Source organism: Cetorhinus maximus, chromosome 2 (genome assembly GCF_964194155.1).
Source record: "Cetorhinus maximus chromosome 2, sCetMax3.hap1.1, whole genome shotgun sequence".
NCBI classification, from domain to species: domain Eukaryota; kingdom Metazoa; phylum Chordata; class Chondrichthyes; order Lamniformes; family Cetorhinidae; genus Cetorhinus; species Cetorhinus maximus.
Genome location: NC_135880.1, coordinates 11,021,368 through 11,036,235, shown reverse-complemented (window position 1 = coordinate 11,036,235; position 14,868 = coordinate 11,021,368). Strand labels below are relative to the sequence as shown.

At 41.6% G+C, this 14,868-nt stretch overlaps 1 protein-coding gene across 8 annotated transcripts in view; it reads right to left on the bottom strand.

Annotated features, from left to right (window-relative positions):
• add1 (adducin 1 (alpha)) overlaps positions 1-14,868 on the bottom strand; it is a 196,230-nt gene that overhangs the window by 92,940 nt on the left and 88,422 nt on the right. For all 8 annotated transcript variants that reach the window (XM_078561084.1, XM_078561049.1, XM_078561058.1 and 5 more), the window contains 2 exons: positions 13,432-13,581; positions 9,115-9,258 (listed from right to left, as the gene is read on the bottom strand). In XM_078561084.1, the coding sequence (XP_078417210.1) occupies positions 9,115-9,258; positions 13,432-13,581 (294 nt within the window). The remainder of the gene's footprint in view (positions 1-9,114; positions 9,259-13,431; positions 13,582-14,868) is intronic.

Here is a 14,868-nt window from a genome sequence, read left to right as displayed (position 1 = left end):
AATAAGGGCAATTACAGAGGTATGAGGAAAGAGTTGTCTAAAGCGGGCTGGGAAAATAGACTAAGGGGAAGGTCAGTGGATGAGCAGTGGCAGGCATTTAAGCAGATATTTCATAACGCTCGGCAAAAATTTATCCCAGCCAAAAAGAAGGACTCGATGAGAAGGATGAACCACCTGTGGTTAACAAAGGCAGTCAAGGAGAGTATCCAATCAAAAACTAAGGCATACAAAGCGGCGAAAACTAGTAGTAGGCCAGAGGATTGGGAAAGTTTTTTTTTAGGAACCAGCAGGTGACTAAAAACCTATAAGGAGGGAGAAAATTGATTATGAAAGCAATTTGGCAAGAAATATAAAAACAAACAGCAAGAGCTTCAATGGGTATATAAAAAGAGTAGCTAAAGTGAGCATGGGACACTAGGAGGATGCGACTGGAGAATTGATAACAGTGAACAGGGAAGTGGCATATAATTTAAACCAATAGTTTGCATCAGTCTTCACAGTAGAGGACACTAAACATTTCAAAGATATCAGATAAGTAAGGAGCAAATGGGAGGAAAGATCTTGCAACAATAAATAATGGGACTAAAGGCAGACAAGTCGCCAGGAACTGATGGCCTGCATCAAAGGGTTCTAAAGGAAGTGGCTACAGAGTTAATGAAGGCATTGGATGAAATGTTCGAGACCTCACTGGATTCCAGGAGGGTCCCACCGGATTGGAAAACTGTTAATGTTAACTGTTCAAGAAGGGAGAGAGACAAAAAGCAGGAAACTATAAGCCAGTCAGCCTAACATCTGTCATTGGGAAAATGCTAGAGTCCATTATTAAGGAAGAAATAACAAGACATCTAGAAAAGCTGAACGCAATTAAACAGAATCAAAATGGTTTTGTGAAAGGGAAATCATGTTTGACAAATTTGCTAGAGTTTTTCCAGCAATTTTTGTTTTTGTTTCAGATTTCCAGCATCCGCAGTATTTTGCTTTTATCAAGAATGTAGTGCTAGTAGGTGATAGTATAATGAGGGGGATTGACCATGTTCTGTGCAGCAAAGAGCGAGAAAGTCCAGAAGGATATGTTGCCTGCCTGGTGCCAGGGTTCGGGACATCTGCACAGGGTTGGAGAGGAACTTGCAGTGGGATGGGGAGGATCCAGTCATCGTGGTCCATGTAGGTATCAACATAGGCACGACAAGGAAGGAGATTCTGTATAGTCAGTATGAGAAGCTAGGTACCAAATTAAGGGGCAGAACCTCTCAGGTAATATTTTCTGGATTATTACCTGAGCTACATGCAAATTGGCATAGGGGAAATAAGATTGGCGAGAATAATGCCTGGCTCAAAATCTGCTGTGGGAGAAGTGGGTTCCGGTTCATGGGGCACTGGCTGGGGAAAGTGGGGGCTGTACCGTTGGGACAGTTTACACCTGATCCATGCTGGGACGTGTGTTCTTGCCAATCGCATAACTATGGAAGGAGGGCTTTAAACTATACAAGGGGGATGAGGGATCAAGCTTGGGTAGATGTGGCAAACCTAAGGGTAGATTCAAAGCAGGAGACTGTAATAATAATGTGGGAAATGAGGGTCATAGAATAGCAGGAAGGGACAGAGAGATAAAACCTAACAATACATTAATATTCAAGACTAGATGTTACAAAGATAACAAAAAGGCAAAACTAAAGGCTCTGAATCTGAATACGCATATCATTCGTAATAAAGTAAATGAATTGATAGTGCACATTTGACGTAAATAAATATGATCCGATAGCCATTATGGAGACATGGCTGCAGGAAGACAAGGACTGGGTCCTGAATATTGAGGGGTGTATAATATTCAAGAAGAATAAGAAGCTAGATAAAAGGTGGAGGGGTAGCACTGTTGATCAAGGATGGCATTGGTGCAATAGTTAGAGATGACCTTGGTTCAGGAGATCAGGATGTAGAATCGGTCAGAGTCGAAATGAGGAATAGTAAGGGAAAGCAATCACGAGTGGGAATGGCCTACAGGCCCCCTAACAATAACCACAACATAGGACAAATATACAAGAAGAAATATTGGGTGCTTGTGATAAAGGGACAGCAATAATCATGGGTGATTTTAATCTACATATAAACTGGAAAAATCATACTGGTAGTACATAAGAACTAGGAGTAGGAGTAGGCAATTCAGCCCCTCGAGCCTGCCCCGCCGTTCATTACGATCATGGCTGATCTCATTTCAGCCTCAACTCCAATTTCCCGCCCTCTCCCTGTAACCTTTCAACCCATTACTAATTAAAAATCTGTCTGTCTATCTCCTCCTTAAACTTATTCAGCGTCCTGGCATCCACTGCGCTCCGAGGTAGTGAATTCCACAGATTCACAACCCTTTGAGAAAAGTAATTCCTCCTCATCTGATTTAAATCTACCACCCCTTAGCCTAAAACTATGGCCTCTTGTTCTAGAATGCCCCACTAGGGGAAACATCCACTCCACATCTACTTTGTCTATCCCCTTTAGCATCTTATATACCTCAAATTAGATCTCCTCTCATTCTTCTAAACTCTAGCAAGTATAGGCCTAAACTGCTCAACCTCTCCTCATAAAACAAACCCCGCATCTCTGGAATCAATCTAGTGAACCTCCTCTGAACCGCCTCCAGTGCAACTACATCCTTCCTCAAGTAAGGAGACCAAAACTGTGCATAGTACTCCAGGTGCGGTCTCACCAATGCCTTGAACAGTTGCAACAACACTTCCCTATTTTTATACTCTATTCCTTTAGCAATAAATGCCAAAATTCCATTTGCCTTCCTTATTACCTGCATACCAGCTTTCAGCAATTCATGCATGAGAACACCCAGAACCCTCTGCACTGAAGCATTCTGAAGTTTCTCTCCATTTAAATAAGTCGCCTTTTTATTCTTCCGACCAAAATGGATAACCTCACACTTATCCACGTTAAACTCCATCAAGTAGTAGCCTAGATGAGCAGTTCATAGACTGCTTTCAAGATAATTTGTTTTTTTAAAAAGAGTAGCACGTTCTGGAACCAACCAGAGGGCAGGTTACATTAGACTTGGTATTGTGTAATGTGACAGGATTAATTAATAACCTCAGAATCAAGGCACCCCTAGGTAGCAGCAAGCACAATCCAATTGAATTTTACATCCAGTTTCAAAGGGAGAGGAGTGGGTCTAAGTCTAGTATTTTAAACTTAAATAAAGTCAACTTTGTGGGCAAGAATGCGGAGCTAGCTGACATGAACTAGGATACTAGGCTAGGGGATAGATCAATAGAGAAGCAGTTGCAGACATTTAAGGAGATATTTCAGAAATCGCAAAATAATTTTTTTTATTCATTCACGGGATGCAAGCTTCGATGGCTGGGCCAGCGTTTATTGCCCATCCCTGGTTGCCCTTGAGAAGGTGTGCTGCCTTCTTGAACCACTGAAGTCCATGTGGTGTAGGTACACTCACAGTGCTGTTCAGAAGGGAGTTCCAGGATTTTGACCCGTTGACACTGAGGGAACGGCAATATATTTCCAAGTCAGGATGGTGAATGAGCTGAAGGGGAACTTCCAGTGTTCCCATCTACCTGCTGCCCTTGTTGTTCTAGATGGTAGCAGTTGTGGGTTTGGAAGGTGCTGTCTAAGTATATTCCTACTGTCAAGAAAAATTCTGAGAGGACCATCCACCATCTGTGGTTAACAAAAGATGCTAAGGAAAGCATCAAACTGAAGGAAAAAGCATATAGCTGCGCAAAGATGAGTGGCAGATGATTAGTCAGAATATAAAGAACGGCAGAGAATGACTAAAAGGTTAATCAGGAGAAAGAAATTTGAGTATGAGAGGAAGCTAGCTAGAAATGTAAAAACATTCAGCAAGAGTTTCTATTGGTATTTAAAAAGGAAAAGAGTAGGTAAAGTGGAGTCAAAAACAAAAATAGCTGGAAAAACCCAGCAGGTCTGACAGCATCTGCAAAGAGGAATACAGTTAACGTTTCGAGTCCGTATGACTTTTCATCAGAACTAAGGAAATATAGAAATGTGGTGAAATATAAGCTGGTTGAGGGGGGTGGGACAAGTAGGGCTGGATAGAGGGCCAGTGATAGGTGGAGGCAAAGAAGAGATTGCCAAAGATGTCATAGACAAAAGGACAAAGGGTGTTGATGATGGTGATATTATCTAAGGAATATGCTAATGGTGACATTCAGGGTAGAAAGCAGGACAAGCGACAGATGGCCCTAGTGGGGGTGGGGTGGGGGGAAGGGATCGAAATGGGCTAAAAGTTGGAGATAAAATGATAGGCCAAAATAAATTTAAAAATAGGTGGGAAAAGAAAAATATATTTTTAAAATTATAAATTATTGGAAAAGGGGGGATCAGAAAGGGGGTGGGAATGGAGGAGAGAGTTCATGATCTGAAGTTGTTGAACTCAACGTTAAGTCCGGAAGGCTGTTGAGTGCCTAGTCGGAAGATGAGGTGCTGTTCTTCCAGTTTGCGTTGAGTTTCACTGGAACATTGCAGCAGGCCAAGGACAGACATGTGGGCATGAGAGCAGGGTGGTGTGTTGAAATGGCAAGCGACAGGGAGGTATGGGTCATGCTTGCGGACAGACCGAAGGTGTTCTGCAAAGCAGTCACCCAGTCCGTGTTTGGTCTCCCCAATGTAGAGGAGACTGCATTGGGAGCAGCGAATGCAGTAGACTAAATTGAGGGAAGTGCAAGTGAAGTGCTGCTTCACTTGAAAAGAATGTTTGGTCCCTTGGACGGTGAGGAGGGGGGGAAGTAAAGGGGCAGGTGTTACACCTTCTGCGGTTGTATGGGAAGGTGCCGTGGGAGGGAGTTGAGGTGTAGGGAGTGATGGAGGAGATGACCAGGGTGTCCCGGAGGGAACGATCCCTGCGGAATGCCGTCGGGGGAGGATGAAGGGAAGATGTGTTTGGTGGTGGCATCATGTTGGAGTTGACAGAAATGGCAGAGGATTATCCTTTGAATGCGATGGCTGGTGGGGTGATGAGTGAGGACAAGGGGGACCCTATCATGGTTCTGGGAGGGAGAGGAAGGTGTGAGGGCAGATGCGTGGGAGATGAGCCAGACACGGTTGAGGGCCCTGTCAACCACCGTGGGTGGAAAACCTCGGTTAAGGAAGAAGGAAGACATGTCAGAGGAACTGTTTTGGAAAGTGGCAAAATCAGAACAGATGCAACTGAGGCGAAGGAACTGAGAGAATGGGATGGGGTCCTTACAGGTTTTGGGGTGTAAGGAGCTGTCGTCAAGGTAGCTGTGGGAGTCAGTAGGCTTGTAATGAATATTGGTGGACAGTCCATCACCAGAAATTGAGACAGAGATGTCAAGGAAGGGGAGGGAAGTGTCAGTGATGGACCGTGTGAAAATGATGGAGGGGTGGAAATTGGAAGCAAAATTAATAAATTTTTCCAGGTCCAGATGAGAGCATGAAGTGGCACCGAAGCAGTCACTGATGTACTGGAGAAAGAGTTGTGGGAGGGGGCCTGAGCAGGACTGGAACAAGGAATGTTCCACATACCCCATAAAGAGACAGGCATAGCTGGGGCCCATACGGGTACTCATAGCCACACCTTTTATTTGGAGGAAGTGAGACGAGTTTAAGGAGAAATTGTTCAGTGAGAGAACAAGTTCAGCCAGACAGAGGAGAGTAGTGGTGGACGGGGATTGTTCGGGCCTCTGTTCAAGGAACAAGCGGAGAGCCCTCAGACCATCCCGGTGGGGGATGGAGGTGTAGAGGGATTGGACGTCCATGGTGAAGAGGAGGCGGCTGGGGCCAGGGAACAAGAAATTGTTGATATGATGTTGGGCGTCAGAGGAATTGTGGAGGTAGGTGGGAAGAGACTGGACAAGGGGAGAGAGAATGGAGTCAAGATAGCAAGAAATGAGTTCCATGGGGCAGGAACAGGCTGACACGATCGGTCTGCCGGGACAGTCCTGTGTGTGGATTTTGGGTAGGAGGTAGAAGCGGGCCGTCCGAGGTTGGGAGACTATGAGGTTGGAAGCTGTGGAGGGAAGATCTCCAGAGGAGATGAGGTCAGTGACACTCCTGGAAACAATGGCTTGATGTTCAATGGTGGGGTCATGGTCCGGGGGAGGTAGGAGGAAGTGTCTGCGAGTTGACACTCAGCCTCTGCAAGGTAGAGGTCAGTGCGCCAGACAACAACCGCACCACCCTTGTCAGGAGGTTTGATGAGTCAGGGTTGGACCTGAGAGAACAGAGTGCAGCAGGTTCAGAAAAAGACAGGTTAGAGTGGATGAAAGGAGCAGAGAAATTGAGTCGACTGATGTCACGCTGACTTTTCTCAATGAAAAAAGATCAAGAGCAGGTAAGAATCCTGATGCTGAACTCTTCTTCCGCCGCCTTCGTCTCCGTGCTCACTTCTTTGGGCAGGAGTCAACGGATCCTTTTACCCGCCTCCAATATTCTCCCTCCACCTGGACCCTTCCCCCTGATTCTTACCTGCTCTTGATCTTTTCATTGAGAACTGTCCGCCATTTCCGCCAACTCCAGCATGATGACACCACCAAACACATCTTCCCTTCACCCCCCCCCCCCCCGCGGCATTCCACAGGTCGTTCTCTCCGGGACACCCTGGTCCACTGGTCCTGCTTCAATGTTCCAGTGAAACTGAACGCAAACTGGAGGAACAGCACCTCATCTTCCAACTAGGCACTCGACAGCCTTCCGGACTTAACGCTGAGTTCAACAACTTCAGATCATGAACTCTGAGTATAAACAGGGAACCGATGGATGTACTGTACTTAGATTTCCAGAAGGCATTTGATGAAGTGCCACATCAAAAGGTTACTGCAGAAAATAAAAGCTCATGGTGTACGGGGTAACATATTGGCATGGATTGAAGATTGGCTAACTAACAGGAGGCAGAGAGTAGGCATAAATGGGGCTTTTTCTGGTTGGCAGGATGTGATAAGTGGTGTGCCACAGAGATCAGTGCTGGGGCCTCAACTTTTTAGAATTTATATAAATGACTTGGATGAAGGGACCAAAGGAATGGTTGCTAAATTTGCTAATGACACAAAAGATAGGTAGGAAAGTAAATTGTGAAGAGGGAAAAAGGGGGCTACAAAGTGACGTAGACAGATTAAGTGAAAGGGCAGAAATCTGGCAAATGGAGTATAATGTGTACAAATGTGAAATTGTTCATTTTGGCAGGAAGAATAAAAAAGCTTATTAACTAAATGGTGAGATTAGAGCTCAGATTCAGAGGGAACTGGATGTCCTAGCGTATGAATCATAAAAGGCTAGTATGCAGGTACAGCAAATAATTAGGAAAGCTAATAGAATGTTATCATTTATTCTGAGGGAAATTGATTACAAAAGTAGGGAAGTTATGCTTCAGTTGTACAGGGCACTGGTGAGACCACATCTGAAGAATTGTGTACAGTACTGGTATCCTTACTTAAGGAAAGATGTAAATGCGTTAGCAGTTCTGAGAAGGCTTACTAGATTAATACCAGGAATTGGCGGGTTGTCTTATGAGGAAAGGCTGGACAGGCTAGGTTTGTATCCACTGGAATTTAGAGTAATAGGCGACTTAATTGAAACCTTTAAGATCCTGAGGAGTCTTGACAGGGTAGATATGGAGAGGATGTTTCCTCTTGTGGGAGAATCTAGAACTAAGGGTCACTGTTTAAAAATAAGGTGTTGCTCATTTAAGAGAGATGTGGAAAATTTTTTTCTCGAGGGTTGAGTGTCTTTGGAACTCTCTTCCTCAAAAGGCAATGGAAGCAGAGTCTTTGAATATTTTTAAGGTAGAGCTAGATAGATTCTTGATTAATGAATGGGTGAAAGGTCATCAGGTGTAGGCAGTAATAACATTTAGTGATTGATATTTCTGCTCCTCTCGGGCTATCTTACAACTGCGTTTTAAACAGACAATGAGCAGCATATTCGAGGAGTCGTTCTTTCTTACCCACAAATGCAATGCAATTCACCCAATAGCTAAAGGAAGTCTCTCTACTGGTTCATGTCATCATTGCATTAATTAATCCAAGATCTTGTTTAACTTTAATCGAGATATATAAAACGTCTTTCACAGACCTAATTTTTAAAGAAAATATGCCACTGATTTTCCAGGAAAAAAGATGAAGTTGTAGGCTAATTTAAGATTTAGGTATATATGAACATACAAATTAGGAGCAGGAGTAGACCACTCGGCCCCTCAAGCCTGCTCTGCCATTCAATAAGACCATGGCTGATCTGAATATAACCTCAACCTTGAGGTTATATTCAGATCAGCCATGGTCTTATTGAATGGCAGAGCAGGCTTGAGGGGCCGAGTGGTCTACTCCTGCTCCTAATTTGTATGTTCATATATACCTAAATCTTAAATTAGCCTACAACTTCATCTTTTTTCCTGGAAAATCAGTGGCATATTTTCTTTAAAAATTAGGTCAGTGAAAGGAAATTAGGTCTGTGAAAGACGTTTTATATATCTCGATTAAAGTTAAACAAGATCTTGGATTAATTAATGCAATGATGACATGAACCAGTAGAGAGACTTCCTTTAGCTATTGGGTGAATTGCATTGCATTTGTGGGTAAGAAAGAACGACTCCTCTAATATGCTGCTCATTTTCTGTTTAAAACGCAGTTGTAAGATAGCCCGAGAGGAGCAGAAATATCAATCACTAAATGTTATTACACTGTTACAAATTGGGTAATATAAAAACAGTTAACATCTCATTTGCAGCTCCTATTAAAAGAACCACATGCGGCCTTCAAGCAGCAGGTTGCCAATCCCTGACCTAGACTATAGAAATTCAGATCTTCCCCTAACTGAAGTCAAATAGGACTGAATTTTACGACTCTGCACTTGGATTACAATTTTTCCTTAATTTCAGACAACCATTTAGGTAAGGTTATGGGAAGTTTAAGTCATCCAAATATGGTTAAGCCAAAAACAAACAGTACCCCACATTCAAGCATACCATTACTTGCGTATTTTTCATTATCTTGGGACACATTATTAACACCATCTTTTGAAAAACTGCCATGAAATGTGTTTGAATGATTTCAAAAACCTGCCATACACATTTTCCACCATAAGCAGAGAGAATTAAACTGTTACTTCAATTCAAATTGAACTGACCTTGTTCTTGGGACCCAGGTTTTTTTGTATTAGAATCTTTTCCCCCTCATCCACAAGGATTCCATGGTAGTCATGGTAAGCTATCTCCCCAAGTGCCAGTGCTTCAGGAGAGATTGGTAGTAGGCCACACTTCATTGCAGAGACCTGGTGAAACAGAAGATAATTGAAAATGTTGTTTAACCATCACATCAGCATTTGAGCAAACACCAAATGATTTAAACCTTTACAATCATCTGAGTAGATCGTGGTTTCTGATTTTTAGAACACAATCTTGCATAAAATTCGAGCCTCACCAATTATTTATTAGCCTATTGAAGTTAACAATCAGTCGATAAAGATAGAACACATTGACACATAGAACGAAAATAGAAAATGCTGGAAAACTCAGCAGGCCTAGCTGCAACTGTGGAGAGAGAAACAGAGTTAACATTTCGAGTCCATGTGACCCTTCAGAGCTCTGAAGGAGAGTCATACGGACTCGAAACATTTATTCTGTTTTTCTCTCTCCACAGATGCTACTAGACCTGCTGAGTTTTTCCAGCATTTTTGTTTGATTTCCAGCATCCATAGTATTTTGCTTTTATTTTATTATAGATAAAAATAGGTTGTGTTCCAATGAAGTATACAATATATTTTTATACTTTGTCATTTAGTCCATATGAAGCAATTTTTGGAAATAGAATTTAGCTAATAAACACTTTTTTTCCAACACCATCACCTAGATCTGAAACATACCAAATGTCACAAAACTATAATATTTTTCATAATATTATTGTGGGTCCATGGTCGTCTGTGTGGCTGATTTAATTAAATTAATTTCATCCTTGCAGTCAGACTGCACCAAAAAAAGTTAGGTGTAAAAAGGCATTTGAAATGCTAATGAGTAAGCATGGATAGGGGCAGCACATAGGATGTGAAGGAAATTTGCATTTTAAGTGAAGTGGAAAGGTGTTTGGGTTTCAAAGGGATAGTGGGATGTTTACAACTAAGATAAATAGGGCAAGTTTTTAATGTTTATTTTCCCAAAAGGAAAGAGGCCATATTGACAACATGAAAGATTTTTATCTAAAGAAAAGTAAATTTCCAAAGACCTGTAGAACAATGGGATTTACAGATTAAACAGACAGAAAACATACATAAAGAGGGATGGAAGGCTATGCAGGGGTTGTGTCCGTGTGAGATTGAAAGGTACACCATGTGAAGCAGTTCTTGGGGGAAGGCCTCCAGCCACCTTAGCAGTAGTCTGCTGTGTCCAGTAACTAAAGTTGTGTTACAGGCCTTTGGAATTCCACTGTCAAGTGGGTGCTGTGGTAACCTTGCTGGGTTGATTTTATAATTTCAAATCTATTTTGCCCTGTTGCCTTAAAGGGCTGTGTAATTGGGAGCCTGTTTAATTAAGAATTTTGGGAACTGCTAAGACTAAATAACAGTGTAACTGCAATCTTGTGTGTTTTTTTTCCCTTTTGTTAATAAATGTTTTAACTTGATTTTAAAATCTCTAAACGGGTTAGTAGATTCAATGTAATTCAATGTAATGCCTTGTAATAAATACAAGTTGCAAAACCAATTGTGATAGCGTGGCCACGTGATAGCGTGGCCAAGTTTCCCTTGTGGATTTGGTCCATGTGGCACATATCACCTGCCACATCATAACACTAAAAAAAATTAGACATTTTCAAGCATTCAAGGAGTTACCCAATAATTGCTTCACAAAAATAAACTATGCTGACGATAAAAAAATCATACTGCGATGCTGTGCCAAACACTCTGTTTTAGCAGAGAAGATAAATTCCATTAATGCGTTTCCATATAAGGAGAAAGAATTTCAGGTCATAGCATCTCCTGACTGAAATTTTTTTGGCCCTGGTGTTCCATGCAGACTTCAAATTGATGGATTGAGCTCATATGTTCATGGCAGAAAGTGTACTCATGCATGCTAACCCTTTGTGATTAATGTATGTAGAGCAGATAATTAAGGCTGCAAATGGAATACCGGCCTTTATTGCAAGGGGAATGGAGAATAAAAGTAGGGAACTCTTGTTACAACTGCAAAGGGCATTGGTGAGACCACACATGGAGCACTTATTTAAGGAGGAATATACTCGCATTGGAAAAATTCAGAGAAGGTTCACTAGGTTGATCCCTGGGTTGAAGGGGTTGACTTATGAAGAAAGGTTAAGCAAGTTGTGCTTGTACTCACTGGAGTTTCGAAGAATGTGTGATGAATTTATTGAAACGTGCAAAATTCTGACGGGGCTTGATACAGAGAAGATGTTTCAAGGCTGAATATATTCAAGGCTGAAGTCGACAGATTTTTGATCTACAATGAAGTCAAGGGATATGTGGCGGGTTGGGGGCAGGGACAAGCAGGAAAGTGGAGTTGAAGCCACAATCGGATCATGTCAGATCACAATCATAAGATCATGGTCAGATGGGCCATGATCTTATGGAATGGCGGTGAAGGCTCGAAGGGGCCAATTAGCCTATTCTTATTCCTATTTCTTATGTTCCAGGATCAGATCCAAGGTACTGGGACTACTTCCGTTGACACAAAGAAAACTAAGAGGAGGTTTAAGAGTGATCTTAAAATTATGGATTTCCAGAGAGTGTACAGGAAAGAAGATTTCCATGAATGAGTGTGTCTTTGACAAAGGATCATCAATATAAAATTATCTTAGAATAACTATGGAGTTATGGAAGCATGGAATGTATCGACACGGAGTGATTGATGCCTGGAACATTGTCTTCTTTGTGGAAAACTAGATAACTATTTAAAGCAGAAGAAAATACAAAAGGTATAAGAGAAGGCAATGGGGTTAGTTTTGAATTGTTTTAGGAAAGAGCCTGCACAGAGTGAGCCGAATTGGCCTCCTTCTGTGCTATAAACTCTTATAGTTCTATTTTTCTGCTGGTCAAGCAAAGTAGTGACCCTGGGTTACGAAGTATGATTGCTGTTAAATAAAAATAGACCAATAGCTTAGAAGTATATTCTAATATTTCCAGATGATGCTTATGTTATGTTTTTGTATGAAATTTTAGATAAGCCAGGTCTTGCAAACATAAATGGTTTTCTGGAGAAGTATATGTGCATTCGTGCTTGAATGCATGCAAGTGTCAAGATGATATAATAATTCTCAATGGTATTGGACATTATTGTAAAATAGAGTAATAGTGATGTGTGTTTGTTTGTGTGTGAGAGAGAGATTTAATTGAATTAGAGGCAGCTAGACTGGGTGCTTTGATCTAAGAGGAGAGGTTAGGTTTGAAATGTTAATTAGATAAACATGGGGAAGTTTAGAAACATGAGTTCCAAGAGATCATTTACATTTTGAAATAAACCAGACTAAATTGTTTACAAAGGAGGTGAAATGTGTCACCTAGCCAGGTGAAGTTTAGAAACTTTACTGGTAAAACTTAGTGCTATGAGAGGGTTTTACTATCCGGGAGATAAAGTCCAAAGACATAGTGAAACAATGGGTATTTGCATTTAAAGAGGAAGATATGTATAAAGAAGGAGCAAGGACTGTGTATAAGGGAAGGCATTAAGATCTTAAGTGTGTGAAAAAGCCTTCAGCATCTATGCCTCAAGCTGTTGTCTTCAAAGGGCTGAAGTTAAGAAAACTCACTTGGAAAGCCGCTTGTTTAGGGTATCATGTTTCTTTGCTGGGGTCTTTTAAAACCTGCGTGTCTTACTGTTGCCTTAACAAAAGTGTAACTGGGAGTTAGATTGATTAGGGGATTTAGAAGTTATCATAGTGGTAATTTGCCGATGTATGCATTTAAAATCATTTTTCTTATTAATAAATGTTTAATCTAGTTTTATAAAAACCTATAAAACTTGGTTATCTTATTACTACTGAATTCAAGGCACGCATCTCGAAATTTATACAAATTGAAAATTGAGTTGTGACAATTGTTTCAAGTTTCCCTCTGGGATTTGAACAGCTCAGCATTTAACATCGGCTATGTCATAAAGCAAATGTAAATATCTTCTCTGAAATGCAAGTGGCTCTTAATATGGGGGGAAATGAAGGTTATCGTCTCTGGCAGATCATCATTTTTATTCTGACTGCAACAGAATAAGTCAGCCCATACGACACCTTTCTCACTTGAAAACCAGCATGTGTGGCATAGCAGATTTAGGTCTGAAATCAAGTTGCCTATGAGAGTTCAGTCATGTAATGGACTGTGATGCCAAGAGAAGCAACTGGTAGAAAATATTAAATGGAATGGTTTGGGAAGAAACATTAGACTTAGGAAAATGAGAATTCTGTCTCAATTCAAGCAGTCTGAAAAATGTAGGAAAAAATTAACTACCGCAGCTCCAGCTGGTGTGTGAATGTGCACGATGCATCGGACGTCTGGTCGAGTTGCGTAGATGGCAGAGTGCAAGGTAAAGCCAGCCTGGTTTATTCCCAAGTTGGTGCAGCCACGATCAATAATATCACCTTGAAGATTAACTTTAACCTGTAAAGCACAGAACAATTAGCATTGCTTGTTCCTATTTCTTATGTTCTAAGATCAGACCCAATTTACTGGGATTATTTCCGTCGACACAAAGAAAGCTAAGAGGAGATTTAAGAGAGATCTAAATGTTATGATCGCAGCTGCTGTTACGATTGGACAAGCCAGATCTCAGGGTGGAACCTGGCTTGATAGGAACTTTTATTTTTTGTTTAGATACGTGGAGAGTGACTAGTGAACAAAGTCACAGGAGTCAGCTGATGAACTTTTAACAAAATAATAAAACATTTATTAAACAAGAAAAGATGAGTTATATTACAGTACTCTTTCACCCACAACTATACCTTTACAGATATTTACAGATTCGTAAGGATAACACAAGTTACAAAAGCCATCTTATACTCTCATGTTCACGGTAAGTACACAGTCCATGTAAACCAATAGATGACCTGTGGTCAGGAACACCACACTCTGAAACCAAGTGACAGATGCCACCCCAAACAGATGCTATGGATCTCTCATCAATTCCCCCCAGACACCTGTCACACCGTCTCACTGAACTCAGTCTTTCACACGAGAGTTTCCAATCTCCACTCTAAGAACTCACTTTGGAATCTTCTAAACCGATGCTTTCTCTCCTTCCGATGTTCCTCTCCGCTGGGTCACCACGTGCATTCAAGCTTTCTTCCACGCACACACTCTCAAATGCTCAACCGTGCCAACAGTACACCACTGCTTCACATGCCCATGGTAAATTGTTACAGACCTTCAGCTGTCTCCTTGGACCTTCTGGCTTCTCGCATGCCTATATCGCTTTAAATCTGCACCTTGCAGTTTTCTTCTCTTTAAGCTTGAAGTCCTCCTCTCTGCTCCTTACTTTCACTTCCCCAGAACAGAACCTTTTCCAGATTCCTGCCCCATGTCTTTTGACTAGGTTGTCCTCTTGGGACCTTTCCTGTTCCACTCCCCTGGATTTGGGAATTAAAGTTCCGGTCAATTTCTGGAACTTGCTTCTGTCGTTCCTTCTCCTGTGTCCAGCTTCTCCTTGCAGCTGATTTCAACTTGAGTTTGGCTTGGGACTTGCTATCTGTCTCTCCTCTGCTGCAGCTGCTTTCAACTGAACTCAAACTGCCCACCCTTCTAACTCTGTGTGGACTCCAGTTGCTAGACAACAGCAGAGTTTTTTTCTAACCTTGTTTTAACTTTCCTGAAACACTACCTCCACTTGATAACACAGCTCTCCACTTCAAGGGTCATAAAACTCATTAGAAATGCAGATATACAAACAGA